This window comes from Acipenser ruthenus, chromosome 2 (genome assembly GCF_902713425.1).
Source record: "Acipenser ruthenus chromosome 2, fAciRut3.2 maternal haplotype, whole genome shotgun sequence".
Classification (NCBI taxonomy): Eukaryota; Metazoa; Chordata; class Actinopteri; order Acipenseriformes; family Acipenseridae; genus Acipenser; species Acipenser ruthenus.
In genome coordinates this window covers 7,599,471-7,619,717 of record NC_081190.1, presented here as the reverse complement: position 1 = coordinate 7,619,717, position 20,247 = coordinate 7,599,471, and the positions used below count along the sequence as shown (strand labels likewise).

Sequence of the window (20,247 nt, the reverse complement as noted above, 5' to 3'; positions counted from 1 at the left end):
GTCAGAATTCCAGCGGCAGTATTCTGAACAAGCTGCAAGTGAGATACCACATGTTTGGAGACACCAGAGAAAAGTGCATTACAATAATCAATTCTAGATGAAACAAAGGCATGCATTAGTCTCTCAGCATCAGGTATGAAATAATTGGTCTAAGTTTGGCTATATTTCTCAAATGGTAAAAAGATAATTTAGTACTTCCCTAATATGAGTCTCAAATGATAGATCAGGATCACATAGTCCCAAAACAGTAATAAATGATAATTATGGTGTGATAAATAAGACAACAAATTATTATTATAAGTGTTCCCTTAACTACTCCAGTTGAACACTAGAGGTCACCTCTGAACCTAATAAATAGAAACAACATCACACTAGGAACATTCCCTCCCAATTCTGCTCTCTTTGCCATGGAAACTCACACATTTCAACAATGAACTGTTTAAATGCAAAAATAATTTAATTGAATAGGAATGAGTTTTTGTTTGAACTGCTGGCAATGCAGAGTAGGTGTCCACTCGATAGCACTGCCTCTTTCTCCTTTAAATATAATGATCATATGTATGTGATAGACAACTACCACAAAAGAGCAGCTTCTGAACTCAAAGCACCTTAGAACAGACCACTTTCGAAAAGTAAAAAAAAAAAAAAAAAATTATTAGGCTATGTGTGAACCTCGTGCACCGCTAGCAAGCGTCTAAACGAAAAGAGCCGGGCTCGTTTGCATTTGGGGTTTTAGAGCTTTTAACCTCATCACATCTCACCGACGGGACGGAATTCATAACGGCAGTGTATCACACAACACTGCCCGTTACACTGGAAATACAATGCACCGATAAAACATGACACAAAATAAAAACAAGATTTTATTATTAGCCTTTTTTATCTTATAGAATTTTTTTTTTTTTTTTTTTAAAAAGCTTATTAAAAAAAAAAAAAAACAGTGATCTGTCCAATAAATAATTACAATTATTTGGGCCTGTCTAAAACCCTTTAATGTTGCACTTTCATTCCAAACTACTGTACAATTAAGGCATCAAGGGGCCGATGTAAGGGTACATGCAAAGGGATTTTCAGCTGCAAAAAACCCATGTGGACTTTGCTGCCCTTCCTCTGACATATTTTTTTGTTTGGGTTGGTTTTCGTGCTCCACACGTTTCATACAGGGCTTACTGCTCTCTGTACTCCTAACTCACTTAACCTCTGGACTGTAAGTGCGGCCGTTACAGCCCGATGCACAGGCGGCGCTCATTGCGACCCCCATTGTCATGATTGCAGCTCATTATTTGTGTGTGTGGAGTAATTTGCATTGCTCGTAAGCTTACATTGACCACAGTGCAAAATAATAGCCTGGCCGCTAGGCAATGTGGATTTTGCAGCCGCGATTGATTGCACTGCGCCTATCCTTACATCAGACACTAAATATTTATGTGTAATTATTATTTATACTCAATCATCGTTCTCTATCGGTCTCTCTTTTCTTTTTTTTAAATCGCCACAGCTATTTCTGCACAAATAGACAACAGCAAAGTTGTAGTGTTAATGCAGAAATTAGTGACAGCAGCGAATGATGGTGTTTAACTGGGATGTAACAGAATGGAATGGAATGCACAGGCTATTTTTGTGAAAACACATATTCATTAAGAGCTTGCAAGTGATTTGTCATGAAGCTGAAACAAATCACAAAATCTCAACATGTTTAAAAACATACAACAGCATTTAAGTACATTCACGATAACAACCTGATTATAGCTGCTGCTGTTCACTTCCAGCATGTTTGTGATTGACACATCATTACCGGTGTTATTTACATAATGAAGCACGAATAATAAGGATTGGTGACAGCAGCTACAGCTAGAGCCATTATCAGCTCCACTATTGTACTCTTAATATCCATGGGGCAGATGGTCAAGATTTTCTGATCCGATCTTATATTCATCAAACTCAATACACTTTATGATTCTACTTTTACTGCTCCATCTCTGCAATCAAATCAATAGAATATTAAACAGGGGGAGCAACAAAATCCCCTCCACATTCTCTTGTCTTCCTTGTCCCGCATTGCTCCTTTGTGGAGGTAAGGAGTTCTGTCCTCCGTGCCTTGGCTGGTTGACCATGCTCAGTTACCATACCATTGTTCAGGCTCCCCAGAGAGAGTGAGAGATTAAGTCAAACCTCAACACTAGTGTGGTATTGTGTGCTAGAGATGAGCCTTTCTCGTATGTTTATTTCCTTATTGTCTATGCTGTCTCTGTTTAATTCTAGGGCTCCGTGCTCTCTTGCAGGGCTTGAGACCTCGCTCCTCTCCCCCTTCACTGTCCTGGTCCTGAGCCCCAGTCAGTGAGGCAGGACAGAGGCTTTTCCTTTATGAAAAATCCATCAATAAAATGAATAATGACATAACATGCATATTAATATTGTACTGTAGAAGTGAAAACTCCAGGGAGATTAAAACACTAGAGGAGATAATATCCTTTTGAGTGAATAAAAGAATCAAGGTTTTTATACAAGTGAGGGAGACTGTTGTCTCCAAGTACACTAGATGTGGCCTCGAGCTAGACAGTAAGTGCTTTGGTATTTGTGTTTTTGAAGGTCCTGCTTTTTATTCAAAAGGTAAGTTAAGTGCTACTTCTGCTCTGATTACAAATGTCTTTAAAAATAAAGAGGGCAGTAAAAAGATGATGACAATGTATTTTAAAGCTTCTCTTTGAGCTAAGAAAGGGCAGAAGGTATATCTTTAACTGTTTATTGCTTCCTGTACTACATTCCCTCTCCAGCATTGTAAGATCCAGCATGGCCTGTTGAATGTGACTGTCCTGTCACCTCTGGCTCAGGGATAGAAAATGTGATTTCATGAATCAACTTCCCCCAGGTATTAATATGACCATATTGCAGGGCCCTAAAATAGAAATCTAGCACAGGCTTATCTATTTTATTAACTTGGCATCTCAGCCCATTGAATTGAATGGAGAGTCAAGGGCTGGATGTGAGCCACTAACCTCACGGTTTAAAGCAAACAAGGAAGCACTCTTGTCGAGAGGTAAGTATTGTTAACTCATCAGCTACTATGAGGAGATCCATTAAACTATGCAACACCAAAATCGACATGCTTTTGTATAATGTTTTAAAAAAAATACTTGGTAGTTTTTTAACAGTGGCACTTCATAAATTACAACATTGACTCAATATATGCCTCCTTGCACCCCAGTATCAGTATTATACTTATACCTGTACACACAATGTATAGTGACCCTTTTATCAAGAGCTGCACAACTACAGTCTTAGCCAGAACTGCAAGACTACGTGTAAACTGCAGGCAAAAATACACTTCCCAGTCCCATTCCCACTCCTCCAAAGCCAAATAAATGTTTCAAAGAGAAATCGAGATGTCTAGCTGGAGTTTCCTTATTTTTTCACAGGAAGGCAAAGGCTTGTTGACTTCCTCTCCCCTCCCTTCCTTCCTTCTTTCCGAAGGTACTCATCTGAAAAACGAGAACAAAGTGCTTGTTCCTGTTCTCTTTCTTAAGTCACTTCAAACAGTGTCCATGCCTGTTGCTTTACTGCACTGAGATCTGAGCGAGCAGCAGGCTGACAGAGAAGGGGAGCGCAGACACTGAGCAGGGGTGAGTCATGCTGGCGTGGGCTTCACTGTGTACTTACACTAGCCTTCAATACAAACTCTTATCTGTCACAGATATCTGTGACTTATTGGTATCCTTTTTAATTTGTGTTATTTAACCACATCGCTGGTTTAAAATCTGTCAGACAGCAATGTATGTATAAAAGTTTCTCCCTTGTTAGTACAATATGTGGACTTGCCTAGAACATGAGATAAGAGCAGAGTAGTGACTGCTGTGTTGGTTTGGTGGATCATAAATGTGTTCCCACAAAGATTTACTGGGAACATTATGTGGTAAAGACATTGACATGCACATTAAAAATGACAAACTATGGAAAACTGCAGGACAGCTATGGCCAAAAGTTTTGCATCACCCTCATAGAATTAACACATTTTGCTTCATAAAGTCAAATGAAACCTGATGAATAACATATTAAATTACATACCGCTTTGTAGTTTTCCATATACTTAACAAAAAACTGACAACAATTGAAAAATGTGACATTTCAAAATCTACATGAAATACTGTACTGCTATGGCTTCTGGTAGACTTTTGCAATATCATTTTGTAGTTTCTTTGATTACATGAAAAGACCTCAATTATGTTCATTAGTTTTTTGGGTTTTTTTTTTTATGTCTCAATCATGTGAAACTGGGAGCTGCACTCTGCATCACTGCTGCCTACCAAGAACATTCTTGGAAATGGTTGGTGACATCACAATAGACGTTAAATAACGAAATAAATACATTCAGTACAGACTGCTTCCATTATCAATGAATAACATGAATGACCTGCTTCTTAAAAGTTGGAATGAGCTCAATCAACTATCAATTTAGAAGTGATCAGTTCAGTTCCTTCTTGCTCCGATTAAAAGCTTACTGTGGTATACCTAGTACAAGCATGTAAAACATGTCACAAACCACTGCTCAACACAAATGCATATAGGAGGCTGTGTGGTCCAGTGGTTAAAGAAAAGGGCTTGTAACCAGGTGGTCCTCGGTTCAAATCCCAGCTAGCCACTAATTCATTGTGTGACCTTGAGCAAGTTAGTGAGCCTCTTTGTGCTCCGTCTTTCGGGTGAGATGTTGTTGTAAGTGTTGTTGACAGCAGAGGAAAACAAAGTCTAGAATAAGAAGTTTCTTTACTTTGAAACAAATGTACAGTATAAGGATGGAAAAGGGTACCTAGCTGCACTAATGCTGTGTAGATTACTGTGTGTATTTACCATGTGTGTATTTTCTGTAATTTCTGATGGTTTGGCTCTGGTGCAGGTGTTTAAATGAACACTGTGGCTGAAACATGATTTGATCTGAAATGGTTCCCCGTTAACAAAACAAGTCAATCAAATAATAATAACAAAATGTCATTTTATGATTTTGTATAGTCATTTCATTTTTATAGAAGAAACAATGTATTATTTTTAGCTTAGAAACAGCACATGCCCTGTATTATTCCTACCATGCAGAATATGCATGAAACCAATTATTCTCACCTGTGAAGTGTTCATTTTCATAGATTTCAATTCAAAACAACTAATTAGCAGAAAGAACTCGCTAATTACACTTGATTAACTCATAACTTTTGGAAATCCACTTTTTCAGCATGTCTTATTTATGGGGTATTGGTAATTAGGTACCATACATTCTAATAGTTAAAATACTGGCAAACATATTATTAAACTACTATCTTTTTGTTGCATTTAATCAGTCGTGTGTTTAGGGTTCATGAATGTTATAATCCTGTCAGCTCTGATAAACAAGTACTTTGTGTGGTTATTCAGCTATAAACCTCACTTCTTCTCGGGGGGGGGGGGGGGGGGGGGGCAGAGTTGGTCCCACTTCTGGTCTGTTCCAACCCTGTTCTAAGTTGTTTAATTGAACCAATTAAACCTCCATCCAGACCCTGAAGGAGTTCATTATATAATATCCCCTGTTAAACCTGGAGTGGAATGGCCCTCCAGGACTGTGATGGGACACCCCTACTATAACTGACTGTTGAATGGTTGACGTCTTAATACAGTCATTGTTATTGGTATCAGTGGTATGAAGCTGATGGCACAGTAATTTCCTATTAACAAGGGGTATCTTTGGCCTCAAAGTCAAGGTTACAGTGACCAGGCAGTAAGGCAGTGCTTGATCGACAGGTTATTGTAAAATTCCGTTTCTGTTCTTAAACTAAAATAACCTTTTTCTCACGGATCTCAAAAGCAGTCCCTCTCCCTGTTATAACAGATTTGAATCTTTAAAAACACGCGCGAACACACCCACACAGGCGAGGCACACAGTGAGAAAGCCATGTCTGACAGCAAGGCAGCATTTTACAGAAGTAAAAACACTTCCCTTTTTCTTTTTAAAATAAAAAAACTACAAATGAAAATGAAAATTGGGGATGACTGAAACTGGGCTGGGGTCCAGCAGTGCTGCTTCCCTTTTATCTTTCCTTTCTTCCTCAGTAAGACCCATATTTTTTGTGGTGAAGTTTTTGCTGACTTTTCATTTGAACTTTCTTAAACCAGTGTATGGTGTTCTATTTTATTGCTCAGCCCTTGATTGACCTTACCTGCAGGTACAGTAAAGCCGGTGTTAACAGCAGACTCAATCTTTTGCATATATTGCAGGCTGCTGTATAAGCCCACAAGTTAAAATGCAGAAGACCACTTTCATCCAGAACCAGCGCTGGTCATCCAGGACAGGTTACAGCTGAATTACATTTCGCTCCACATGCTTCCTTCAATCACATTCCTGGGGCTATACTGTCATATATTATCATTAAAATATCCCAAGCAGAAATGCAGTAGAACTCTGTTAGCTGGCCTGCCTAGCTCACAAATCCAAGTACAACATTTTATTCTCCAATGAGTACACACTTATTTTAAGCACAGAACAGAGGCCTACTTTTAAACTACTAAATCAGAACACAAGTTGTATTTATGTAAACATAACGAGAGTAAGTTATCACAACAATATAGTTAAAGAGAAAATTAAAATAAAAAGGCTCCAAAAAATTACAAAGTAGCATGTCCTCAAATGAGAATAATGGCACTGAATGGGTTAATGCCATACTTGATGTCTCATGTTGATAATACCGTTAACACTTTTCTGAAATTAAAATAATAGTTGTGATATGCATTTACAACTAAATGCTAGCTTTTTTTAAATAGACACAATTTAATTGGTCTTGGAAAGCTCCATAATTGTGCAAACTACCTGTCAGCTAAATCAAATCTTCAGCGAGTAGGATTGGTGCACAATAAAATGATTCAGGTCAATTCATTATTCTGCCACTTGCAGCTAGGCAGTGTGCACTGTGCAAAACATATAAGCCACGAGTGAGAGAGCATTCTTCATACTTGCACTGAAACCTTTTAATACTGACAAAAACTCTCTGGATGTTACAAAGTTCTTGCTTGGACTGAATAAAGTCTGGGGGAATGCTTGACACATTAAACTGTAGTTTTATGCATACACTTACTTGTTAAATAAGATAAAAACAAGACAACATGATAACTAATATTCGCTTGCAATAATTAACAGATGTAAAAATACAAAAGAACGTCCTGATATTGTTTTCACAGTGCACATGACCAATGAAAACAAAGCAACCCTGTCATTGTATAGCATATAGTATAGGTTTGAGGCTTCTCTAGGTAGTTTCACTTGAAGCATTAAATAATGATATGAAAGTCGTTGACATGAAAAGGAGAAGTGTCCATCCTTCTATCCTAGTGAGAAGAAGAGCAGGGTAGTTTCCCAGAGAGAACTGAAAACGTATTGTAGACCAACCTTACACTGACAATGTGTTTGCAGGGGGAGAGGTGAGCTTGGAAGCGTTTACTTCCCCATTCACAACAATACACTCTCATATTTTACTGGCAGTGCAGTCAAACCTGAGGATCTTTGAGGGCTGACAAGAAAACCCCAAACCTGGAGACTGAACAATGCCTTGACACATTTCAGGGCCCTAGTTAGAAACAATTACAAAGGAAAAGGCATCCTTTCTGAAAGGAGCAATGCAAGTGTGACAACGAGCTAGGAATTGCTCAGAATCATAGCATACCTGCTCCTAGCTGCACTAACTGCTTTCCTGCTGGTTTTATTCATTTGAAATTCTTTTAACCCTTTCATTCCGTGTGCTCTTTTCTAAACCAGACTGCAAAGACAGACTAAAGGGTGGAGAAAAACTACTGAGTCTTTATATATTGAGCAGTACTGAACAGCATGGCAAATCTAGGGGACATGTGTTCCAAATGTTTCTGAGCAGATCTACACACTGACATAGGCAATGTGAGATGGCTTCATTAATGCTGTTCATGTTAAACAGATGCACTCCCGAAAACATGGGCCAGGTCATTGTTTAAAATGTAACCATGTAATAGGCTTTACTTTCTTTAAAAGGGGGTACCAGTTTTGTTTTTTGAGTATTTTACAATCTCAAAATGTGCATTATGTTTATAGCAACTATAATTTTTAACTATAATTATTATTATTATTATTATTATCATTATTATTATTATTATTATTAGTAGTAGTAGTAGTAGTAGTAGTAGTAGTAGTAGTAGTAGTAAGCGATAGTGCCCCTCGATGAAGGCTCTACCGTGTGGTAGTTGACCATGACTGGAGCTATGCGTCCCGAGCTGAAAGTCAAGGTCAACTACCACAGTTAGAGCCTTCATTGAGAGGGCACTATCACTATTAGAAAACTATGTTTCTCATTATCTTCTTTAAAACAGCACTATATATATAGATTTACCTTGAACTTGTAATGATTCATCGGGTATCCTTCCACTGAGAAATCTGAGTTTAAACTGGTATTTCTACAGTTAAGAATTATTTACCGATTTACTGGTAAAATAGTCTACCATCCAATAGCATTTATTTTTGCAAGAGGTCATTACCAGTAAACTGAATATGTTTTAATACTTCCAACTGGCAATACAAGTGGACTTTTTTCTTTTTTTTTATCTCATCTTTTTTCATGTTTCCCAACAAATACATACTCATGAAAATTATACATGATATACATATGCAGTGTCAGGATATACACTACACAATGGTTGTGTATATTTCTTCTGGAATAATAATAATACAACAAATCTAATTAAAGAAATTGTTTTCATTTTGAAAAGGTGAAGCTGTTCAAAAATGGAGATGGATGCAACACGGATTAGAGCTGAAGCGAGTCACTTGACTGATGGGAGGAAGACACCACCCACCAATTACCTGCAGCCTTTTCCCCTCCTGAAGCCTTCCAGATTCCCACATCTGGGGGACACATTCAGCAGGAGCTTTCTAGACTACAGACCTGAGCACCTCATGGGGTTCGAGAGGTTCCACGTAACCTCGGAAGGTTCTCGAAAACGCAAGAGGACTCCCTTCAAAGTGACACAAGTCCCGCGAGACGTGGAATCCTCTGACGAGATGGGCGAGGAGAGCAGCAGCAGAAAGACCGTGGACCTGTCTCACCTGCCTTATCCTCCCCCCCACCCCCCTCCCCCACCGCAGCCAACATACAACCCTCAAATGATAGACCTGAGCAGGTTTCAGTTTTACAGAGCGCTGGATCGCTTTGATACCAGGCGGGTGAAGCAGGAGCCCATCCAACACGACGTCATGTGGTCCAGCAGTCCACTCATGATGCACCCTCCCTCTCCTTACTTTTCCAAAATCCATCCCAGAATGATTCCCTTTCCTTTCCTCATGCCGAACCCAGCCATGCATTTCCCACACAGGTTCTATCCCAACGAATCCCTGGTCAATCACAGAGCCGACGAAAACGAGAAAGGGCAGGACAGTGGCGAAAGGGTGGACGTCAACATCCACATCGATGACAGCTACTATGTGGACATGGGAGGCGGCCAGAAGCGCTGGAAGTGCCGCATGTGCGAAAAGTCCTACACCTCCAAATACAACCTGATCACCCACGTCCTGGGCCACAGCGGCATCAAGCCTCACTCCTGTAATCAGTGTGGGAAGCTCTTCAAGCAACTCAGCCACCTGCACACCCACATGCTGACACACCAGGGGACCAGGCCTCACAAGTGCCAGGTGTGCCACAAAGCCTTCACCCAAACCAGCCACCTGAAGAGACACATGATGCAGCACAGCGACGTCAAGCCCTACACCTGCAGGATCTGTGGCCGGGGCTTCGCCTACCCCAGCGAGCTCAAAGCCCACGAGGTGAAGCACGAGGGAGGCCGGGAGAATATCTGTGTGGAGTGTGGCCTGGACTTCCCTACTCTGACCCAGCTGAAAAGACACCTGAACGCCCACAGGGGCCCTGCCCAGTACACCTGCACAGAGTGCGATAAGACTTTCCAGTACCCCAGCCAGCTGCAGAATCACATGATGAAACACAAAGACATTCGGCCCTACATCTGTACTGAGTGTGGCATGGAGTTTGTTCAGCCCCACCATCTCAAACAGCACACTTTAATCCATAAGGTAGGACTTCCGTCTCACACTGTGGGGACCAGCAGGGAGGCTCTGCTTATTTTTCAATACTGTGTAGTAAGTGATAGTCTTAGTGTTCCTAAAACAGCAGCTAGCTTTCAGAAATGTGTTTTATTCATCTAGAATGAATAAGCAGCTGTAATATTGTATGAATGAACGATGTATATCTTATTTTTCTTTTCTTAATTCCCTTCAGTCATTTCGTTATTTTTTCATTTATAATCTGTATTATCTCATGATCTTGACTTTATTACGATAACAAAATAATCACTTAACATTTTAAATTAAACTCTTTCTTTTCTTTTAAATGATATATTGTATTTATTTTAATTAAAATATAACCCCAATTAAAAAAAAAAACTTTCAATTATCAGTAAAAAATGAACACTAGGGGTGTGCAGCTGAAGTCACTATAAGTGTAATTTTGTATTAAGATTTTCCATGTTTAACTGGGCCAGACATTACAGGTACACATTATTAAAACTAAAAACATTACTCAGATTCACATTTAGGAGTCTTTTCTGAAGCAGACCTTCTTTATAGGAAAGGGTTTATAGTCTAATGTTTGCTGCATATGTAACAGGTCAGAGGTGGGGCGTGAACTGGCACACTGCCCACCGCCAGCGAGCATCTTAACCACAATGCAAAAGAGCCGGGCTCATCTGCATTCGTGGTTATACATGTTGAGCGTTTAACCTCATCTCATCTCACCAACGGGACAGAATCTGTGATGTTAGTGTATCACACAACACTGCCCACTACACATATTTGAAATATTACATACATTCAAATACTGAATCATGAAACCTGAATAAAACTAATGAAACTCCAAGGTTGATTTGATCAAGCTATACCCAGTCAGGATAATCCACATCTGGATATTATTAGATTTTTAACCTCCTATTTTCAGGGGTTCAAGGTGGTTGATGCAATCCAGGGAGATTCCCCAAGGCTTTACAATTTTGACTAAGTTGACCCCCAGACATATTGATTTGGAGTGTTTGTCCCGTTGACTGTGCATCCCTTTTCTTCCAGGGTGTGAAAGAACACAAGTGTGGGATCTGTGGGCGGGAGTTCACCCTGCTGGCAAACATGAAGCGCCATGTTCTCATTCACACCAACATCCGAGCCTACCAGTGCCACCTCTGCTTCAAGAGCTTTGTGCAGAAACAGACTCTAAAGGCACACATGATCGTGCACTCAGACGTCAAACCCTACAGATGCAAGGTCAGTAAGCCCTTCAAATCACGCACATGGAAATATCTCCGATCAATTCAGTCCCTTGGTGTCCAAGGGATTATTTCTATATGTATGCAATGTATATTTCTGTTTGGGTTTTAAAACACATTTAAACTACAGTACATTGCAATAGCTTGATGATAAAATAAAATAAGAACAATAAGTTATACAATTAGTTTGGGGCTTCCCTTGAAATGCTTTGATAGAATCTTCACTTACCTTAAAACCTTCAAGTACAATGTCGTTTTTTGCTGGCACTGTGTTATAGGGCATGTAATAACATATTTACACCATGGCATAGGTCACTGCTATATAATATTCCACCAGTAGTTATCATGTAATAACATTAACATGGGCAGTAACCTAGTTATTGACATTTTATTACACATGTATGTATTCCCTGTAATCAAAAGTGCTATGAGTTTTTTCTAAACAATTTTCTAGAATATGAAAAGTCTATTTGCATATTGTGCCTGTAACTGGTTTACTGTACTTATAAAATGTACAGTCTATTTTTTCAGGGCTAAGATTTAGATAGGCAGTAATAATTTACTGTAATGAATATTGTGACATGGCCTAATTTGCCATAATTTAATTTAAATTAGAATAATTAAAATGATTACATTATTACAATTCAATTCAAAATATTTTAACAATTGTACCGTTTAATGACTATGCAGACTGTACATTGATCCACCCTATTAGTTTTGTAATAGACACATTCCTTTATATAAACCTGACCTTCCTAAGAAGTCCCTCACAGTTGGCTCTGTGAAAATGTACCTAGCAGTGGAGTTGAGGTCTGCCTGAATGAAAACATTGCATAATGACCTAAAGGTGCTGGTGATACAAAGAGCACAGCCCCCACCAGGCCCACAGCAGCCTCAGCTGGAGCGCACATTGGCACACTGGGGGTTAAGGCGATGACCAGATAGCTGTGTTTTGGCCCGAGGCTCCTCCTCACTTGAAGGAAGGATATAGCTGCATAAACTGCCTGCTTAACAATGGCTCTTATGTCCCTTGAGAACTGCCTGCAAATAGATTTCATCTCGCTTTCTCTTGTACTTTTTAAAACTTCCTGTTTTCTCACGGTGCGTTTGGACAGTATACAGTCCTTCTCTCCCTCTTGGAGGAAAGGAACACCCTTCTAAAAAAGAATACAGAGGAAGGACAGCAAGGGACTGCCCTCTCCACCTCTCAGTCCACCCCAGTTATAGTGGGATTCCTCTCACAAGCAATTCCATTTAATATTATTATTATTACCTTCAGTATCTACAAAGAGAACCCCCCCCACCACACACCCCCCACCACCACTCTGAACAGATTTCAATTGTCAAAGAAAAACATACTCCTGCATTTCTTTGTTCTTCTAAAGCAGCAGGATTGTATAGGGCGAGGCAGTTCAGCAAACTGTGGGACTGAAATAATTCACAGCAGGACAGGGCTGGCTGGAGGGTAGGACCGGGAGTTGGATGAGGGTGTGTCACTAAAGCATCCTACTTCCTTTATAACAGACCTGTTAATGGTGAGGTGCTGTATTAGTGGTGCTGTTATAACAGGTGTAGAAACGCAAGGCTTTCTGGAAAGATTTATTGTACTGGCCTATCTAATCTAGCCATGTCCCAGAACATGTGAAAAGTGAAGAGCAACCACCCACACTGCAGTATTACTGTTAGCAGCAACAGTGGTGTAACTACACCACAGCAAAATGTTTAAAATAACTCCATGCTATCATTTAAAAGAGCAAAAACAGAAGTTCTTATTTTGCGCTCCCTTTCGTAGAATTGTTTGAGATTTTAAATGAATTGTGTTGAGGAAAGAGAAGACATACAGCACTGCCACGCAATTCTGGGCTTTCCCTAAATTGCAGTTATGGATTTGTGTTTGTACTTAATGTTTATATCCTACTTTCTGGGGAAAATGCTGCATCCACACCTTCAAACACTCAGTCACATGGTGTATGGGAGCACTAGAATGAAACTGCATCCATACCTTCAAACACTCAGTCACACGGTGTATGGGAGCACTAGAATGAAACTGCATCCATACCTTCAAACACTCAGTCACACGGTGTATGGGAGCACTAGAATGAAACTGCATCCATACCTTCAAACACTCAGTCACACGGTGTATGGGAGCACTAGAATGAAACTGCATCCATACCTTCAAACACTCAGTCACACGGTGTATGGGAGCACTAGAATGAAACTGCATCCATACCTTCAAACACTCAGTCACATGGTGTATGGGAGCGCTAGAATGAAACTGCATCCATACCTTCAAACACTCAGTCACACGGTGTATGGGAGCACTAGAATGAAACTGCATCCATACCTTCAAACACTCAGTCACACGGTGTATGGGAGCACTAGAATGAAACTGCATCCATACCTTTAAACACTCAGTCACATGGTGTATGGGAGCGCTAGAATGAAACTGCATCCATACCTTCAAACACTCAGTCACACGGTGTATGGGAGCACTAGAATGAAACTGCATCCATACCTTCAAACACTCAGTCACACGGTGTATGGGAGCGCTAGAATGAAACTGCATCCATACCTTCAAACACTCAGTCACACGGTGTATGGGAGCACTAGAATGAAACTGCATCCATACCTTCAAACACTCAGTCACACGGTGTATGGGAGCGCTAGAATGAAACTGCATCCATACCTTTAAACACTCAGTCACACGGTGTATGGGAGCACTAGAATGAAACTGCATCCATACCTTCAAACACTCAGTCACACGGTGTATGGGAGCACTAGAATGAAACTGCATCCATACCTTCAAACACTCAGTCACATGGTGTATGGGAGAGAATGAAACTGCATCCATACCTTCAAACACTCAGTCACACGGTGTATGGGAGCGCTAGAATGAAACTGCATCCATACCTTCAAACACTCAGTCACACGGTGCATGGGAGCTCTAGAATGAAACTGCATCCATACCTTCAAACACTCTGATGAAACGGGGCACATTTAGCACACAGAGTCTCTCTTCTGCTTGCTGTGGTGCAGAGCTCAGCTCATGCAAGTTGTTTCTTTTTCTTGGCAGCTGTGTGGAAAGGAGTTCAACCGAATGCACAATTTAATGGGCCACATGCACTTGCACTCAGACAGTAAGCCATTCAAGTGTCTTTATTGCCCGAGCAAATTCACTCTGAAAGGAAACCTCACCAGGCACATGAAGGTCAAGCACGGCGTGATGGGTGGAGGACTCAGCTCACAAGGTAATGGCTGCTTTTCACAGGGTAGGTTTTAGGATGTCTTCATAGGGTGATGGGTGGAGGACTCAGCTCACAAGGTAACGGCTGCTTTTCACAGGGTAGGTTTTAGGATGTCTTCATGGGGTGATGGGTGGAGGACTCGGCTCACAAGGTAACGGCTGCTTTTCACAGGGTAGGTTTTAGGATGTCTTCATGGGGTGATGGGTGGAGGACTCGGCTCACAAGGTAATGGCTGCTTTTCACAGGGTAGGTTTTAGGATGTCTTCATGGGGTGATGGGTGGAGGACTCAGCTCACAAGGTAACGGCTGCTTTTCACAGGGTAGGTTTCAGGATGTCTTCATGGGATGTTTCCATGCTTACTGGATGATAAGTTGGTATGTGAATATACCTTGATGCATGCTGATCCCTTTTACCCGGTGTGATGATGTCAGATCATTTATTTGAAAGGTGTTATTTTTAAAATGAAATATATTTGTGTTTAGCTGTTTGAAATACACATGAATAACAAATAAAACAATGTAGTTAACTAAATGCTATGCAAATAATTAGCAACCGCCAACTTTGTCCAAAATCAATAAATCAAATAACTTAGGGGGATGGCACACGTGTGACTCCAAGATTACCCTTTCAGTGTTTCTTTGCACTGCACAGTAATCATCTTGAGGAGATATGCATGCACATTAATGCAGGGATGGCTGTGTACAAACTGTGAGTTAAAGGGAGTTACAACTGATAGAATCTTTAAAGCCAGCAGTCCCAAAGCAGTTCTTGGTCCAGCTTTGTAAATGAATATATGTGTGGGCCACAATTTACAATGGTGGCATTTCATATGGGGTTGGGAGGAGGCTGCATGGAATTACATTTGCCAATTTCCGTAAAGTGCAGCTGATATTTGAGTAACAGATGGACTATAAAGGGAAAATGACCTACTGTTAATTAATGTAATCTGTTATACTCCCTGGCAGGCTTCAGAAGGAGAGGAAGGTTCCGACTGTCATCCCAAACAGATGTGGTGGCCAGCTTTGTGCAGCAGGAGCCGTTTGACCTTTCCCAGAAGAGAAGACCTAAGCTGCGGGTGTCTCACTCAGACGGAGAAAGTGCCAAGGGCAGCTCGTGTCAGGAAGAAGAGGAAGACAGCTACAGGATGGGCCAGTACAGCCCTGAGGACTATCACCATGGCATCAGCGCATTCCTGCCTCCGAATCTGGCTTACAAACAGAAGGGCCTGGCTGAGGCCTTTACAGAAGCACAGGGAGCCAAGGAGGATGGAGATGTGACGAAGGAGCAAGTGGGAAAAGAGGAAGAGGAAGAGGAGGAAAAACAAAAGTATTACCTGATGAAGGAAAAGTATCCTCGTATACAGTATTTTCCAAACCAGCTGAGTGATTCTTCAGGTCAATTCTACACTCAAAACATTAGAAGGAACAGGAGATACAGCATTCAAAGCCGAGCGATGATAGAAAACTGAGAAATACACTGTGCTCTTTGTCTGATAGGCTTCAAAAGCATTCCCTTCCAAAACTAATGTGAAGGACATTACCATTAGAGAAAACATGTATCCATCCTGTGAAGACTCTTATCGTCACAAGAAGCTAGGATTGGTGGTTAAATGATAGATCAAGTTCTGGATTGGTTCATGATGGGATATGTGGGTAGGATATGAAATTAAGCTGTTCAATATACAGGTAGTGGACAAAAAAAATGGAAACACCAATGTAAAGTCACTTAATAGGGCGTTGGGTCACTATGGTATCCAGCTCTGTGGTTTTCTCGGCTGACTTTTTGCTGCTCACACCCCAGGTTGATCTGCAGTTGCTCGCCTGTTTTGCCTTGCACTTCTAATTAATGCACGGATATCACGATCCTGGAGTATGCGCATCTGCCCACTGTTGCCCTTTTCTGATGATGTCTTTCCCTCGGAGTTCAATGCCGACATCACCTTAGACACTGTTGCTCATTAAACATCAACAAATAATGTGCACTAATTGCTTTTTAATATGTGTTACAAAGTTTGTTTGTTATACCATGATATGTGGTTATGGTGTATTACTGTTTCAACACTCATGAATGTTTGACATGTTTATTAAAGTCCTCAGCATATTTTACCTTTGGGACTGTATCTGTGCAAACCTGAGCAAAGTGGGAAACCAGTAATGAGGCAATATAAAAACTCTCTCTGACAAACCTCACACCCCCAATATCTGTGAGTGCAGAAACAGTAATAGGTGGTGATTAAGAACACACAGCATGGGATAATAAACTGATAACATTGTTTTTATAATATGCACATTCAGAGTGTATACAGTACTCATCTGAACTTGAGTTTCATCACATATGATGTTCAGGTATTTATTGTTTTTTTGACACAACACAAATGGATTGCTAATGTAAGGACAGAACTGAAATAAGGGAGCCTATATACAAAGCTCATGCGTTATTTAATGAATGCTTATGTAACTTCATTATTTAAGTGAGTTAAAGCTGTGTAGCTATGATACACTGACGTTCTAGATCCAGACCTACAGTTCTTGCTTCTTAGCACAACAAAATGTATATACTTTACTAAAGAAAACAAACATGGATCTTAATTTGTTACAAACAACCATGTTACTTATTAACTGACATGTTTCCTTTTGAATTTATTTGAAGTTAAACATAATTTTTTTTTATCATATTTGTGATAAAATAAACGACTGCACAGTAATTTAAGATGATTTAATATTAGGTTTAAGGTTTATTATAAATAATGATTGCTTCATGTGAATTTAAAGTCAATTCTATAAGCTTTAACACAGATTATAAAATGTTACCATGATATCTTTCCTGTTAATACAATGTATGTTCTCCATAGACAAGGGCATTACACTTTTCAATACATATTTCCAATTGTTGGCAAATAATTACATTTTTTTTAAAACTATTTGTTTGCTTTTGAGTTTCAATCTTTCATTTGTATTGACAGAAGAAGGGAAGAGGGTATCATTCTTGGCAGAATCCATGCATTAAACCTATGGTTAAGAGTTAACCTGCAGTCATCTTAGAAAATGTAGCTGAGCAAGCAAGTTACCTGTGCAGTGCTGTATGTGACATGGCCTGATTGCACAGGAAGGGAAACAAAAAGCTGCTGCAAAACCAATAACATGTAAGAAACAGTGCTGATAATACAGATAACATGTAAGAAACAGTGCTGATCATACCAATAACATGTAAGAAACAGTGCTGATAATACAGATAACATGTAAGAAACAGTGCTGATCATACCAATAACATGTAAGAAACAGTGCTGATAATACAGATAACATGTAAGAAACAGTGCTGATCATACAAATAACATGTAAGAAACAGTGCTGATAATACGGATAACATGTGAGAAACAGTGCTGATCATACCAATAACATGTAAGAAACAGTGCTGATAATACAGATAACATGTAAGAAACAGTGCTGATCATACAGATAACATGTAAGAAACAGTGCTGATAATACGGATAACATGTAAGAAACAGTGCTGATCATACAGATAACATGTAAGAAACAGTGCTGATCATACAGATAACATGTAAGAAACAGAGCTGATAATACAGATAACATGTAAGAAACAGTGCTGATAATACAGATAACATGTAAGAAACAGAGCTGATAATACAGATAACATGTAAGAAACAGTGCTGATAATACAGATAACATGTAAGAAACAGTGCTGATCATACAGATAACATGTAAGAAACAGAGCTGATAATACAGATAACATGTAAGAAACAGTGCTGATAATACAGATAACATGTAAGAAACAGTGCTGATAATACAGATAACATGTAAGAAACAGTGCTGATCATACAGATAACATGTAAGAAACAGAGCTGATAATACAGATAACATGTAAGAAACAGTGCTGATAATACAGATAACATGTAAGAAACTGGATTCAGCGCTCCTTTAAAACAGACTCCATCATCACATGCAAACAGAAGCCTCTTTTCCTGGTATGGGGCTGCACTTGTATACTCTTTCTGTAATGTTAAAATAAGAATAGTGACTTTTATGACAAAACAGATACACCCGGTGCCATATGCTGCCTATGAATTGTATAACTGAGACCCGTTTAACTAAGCTAACTGCAGCCAATTAAATGCATTAGTGCAGCATCTTACTTAAATACAGATGATTATACAGTATTTGAGTGTATGTGAGATATATTGCTATGAATAAAGCACTGCTGTTATTGAATTGGAATGGTTGTCTTTTTTTTGCTAAAAATAGAAACAATAAAAAATAATACATACAGTAAACAAGAAACGCTCCTAAACTAAATTAAGAAATATTGGGCATATTTTGAACGCGTTTATTTCAGTCTTTAGTACACTTTTATTGAATGAAGAACATCTCAATGACTATGTTTATATGCACAAGTAATCAGTCCTTTCTTAATTCATTGTTTTGGATGTGAAAACAAATGTGCAGAGTGTATACCAAACTCACAGGAATCAATTATTATTTATTTCTTAGCAGACGCTCTTATCCAGGGCGACTTACAATTGTTACAAGATATCACATTATTTTTACATACAATTACTCATTTATACAGTTGGGTTTTTACTGGAGCAATCTAGGTAAAGTACCTTGCTCAAGGGTACAGCAGCAGTGTCCCCCACTGGGGATTGAACCCACTACCCTCTGGTCAAGAGTCCAGAGCCCTAACCACTACTCCACACTGCTGCCCGATTATACCAAACTCAACCAGGCTCACAGGAATCAATTATACCAAACTCAACCAGGCTCACAGGAATCAATTATACCAAATTCAACCAGGCTCACAGGAATCAATTATACCAAACTCAACCAGGCTCACAGGAATCAATTATACCAAACTTAACCAGGCTCACAGGAATCAATTATACCAAACTCAACCAGGCTCACAGGAATCAATTATACCAAACTCAACCAGACTCACAGGAACCAATTATACCAAACTCAACCAGGCTCACAGGAATCAATTATACCAAACTCAACCAGGCTCACAGGAATCAATTATACCAAACTCAACCAGGCTCACAGGAACCAATTATACCAAACTCAACCAGGCTCACAGGAATCAATTATACCAAACTCAACCAGGCTCACAGGAATCAATTATACCAAACTCAACCAGGCCCACAGGAATCAATTATACCAAACTCAACCAGGCTCACAGGAATCAATTATACCAAACTCAACCAGGCTCACAGGAACCAATTATACCAAACTCAACCAGGCTCACAGGAACCAATTATACCAAACTCAACCAGGCTCACAGGAACCAATTATACCAAACTCAACCAGGCTCACAGGAATCAATTATACCAAACTCAACCAGGCTCACAGGAACCAATTATACCAAACTCAACCAGACTCACAGGAATCAATTATACCAAACTCAACCAGGCTCACAGGAATCAATTATACCAAACTCAACCAGGCTAAAAAAAGGATTGTAAAGCCTTAGTCATCACTCCTTTAATACTTTTCAAGTGAAGGTCAAGTAGGTGAGCTCTTTGAAGTCTGAGATGTGTTCTCAGCCTGCTAACAGGATCACATTTGAAAACTAGACTTTGGTGATGAGGGAGCCATGCTGCTCAATGCTGCCATCTAGAGAAAGTCGAGGGAAGAGCATTTCATATCTTTTCTATTGTGTTACACATTGCAGTTCATCATTCTAAAAAATCTAAAT

At 39.7% G+C, this 20,247-nt stretch overlaps 1 protein-coding gene across 1 annotated transcript; it reads left to right on the top strand.

The window, feature by feature from the left end:
- Positions 1 to 3,513: 3,513 nt before the first annotated feature.
- On the top strand, positions 3,514 to 18,767 carry LOC117403825 (zinc finger protein 366-like). The gene is made up of 5 exons (XM_034928457.2): positions 3,514 to 3,620; positions 8,743 to 10,057; positions 11,102 to 11,293; positions 14,369 to 14,543; positions 15,507 to 18,767. The coding sequence occupies exons 2-5, from the start codon at positions 8,759 to 8,761 to the stop codon at positions 16,007 to 16,009; spliced, it is 2,169 nt and encodes a 722-aa protein (XP_034784348.2). The 5' UTR covers positions 3,514 to 3,620; positions 8,743 to 8,758; the 3' UTR covers positions 16,010 to 18,767.
- Positions 18,768 to 20,247: the final 1,480 nt, after the last annotated feature.

Excerpts from the sequence above, each read along its gene's own strand:
- LOC117403825 (XM_034928457.2), top strand. The coding sequence starts at position 8,759 with ATGGAGATGGATGCAACACGGATTAGAGCTGAAGCGAGTCACTTGACT. Across the intron at positions 10,058-11,101 it reads AGCACACTTTAATCCATAAG|GGTGTGAAAGAACACAAGTG; the intron begins GTAGGACTTCCG and ends CTTTTCTTCCAG. Across the intron at positions 14,544-15,506 it reads TGGAGGACTCAGCTCACAAG|GCTTCAGAAGGAGAGGAAGG; the intron begins GTAATGGCTGCT and ends ACTCCCTGGCAG.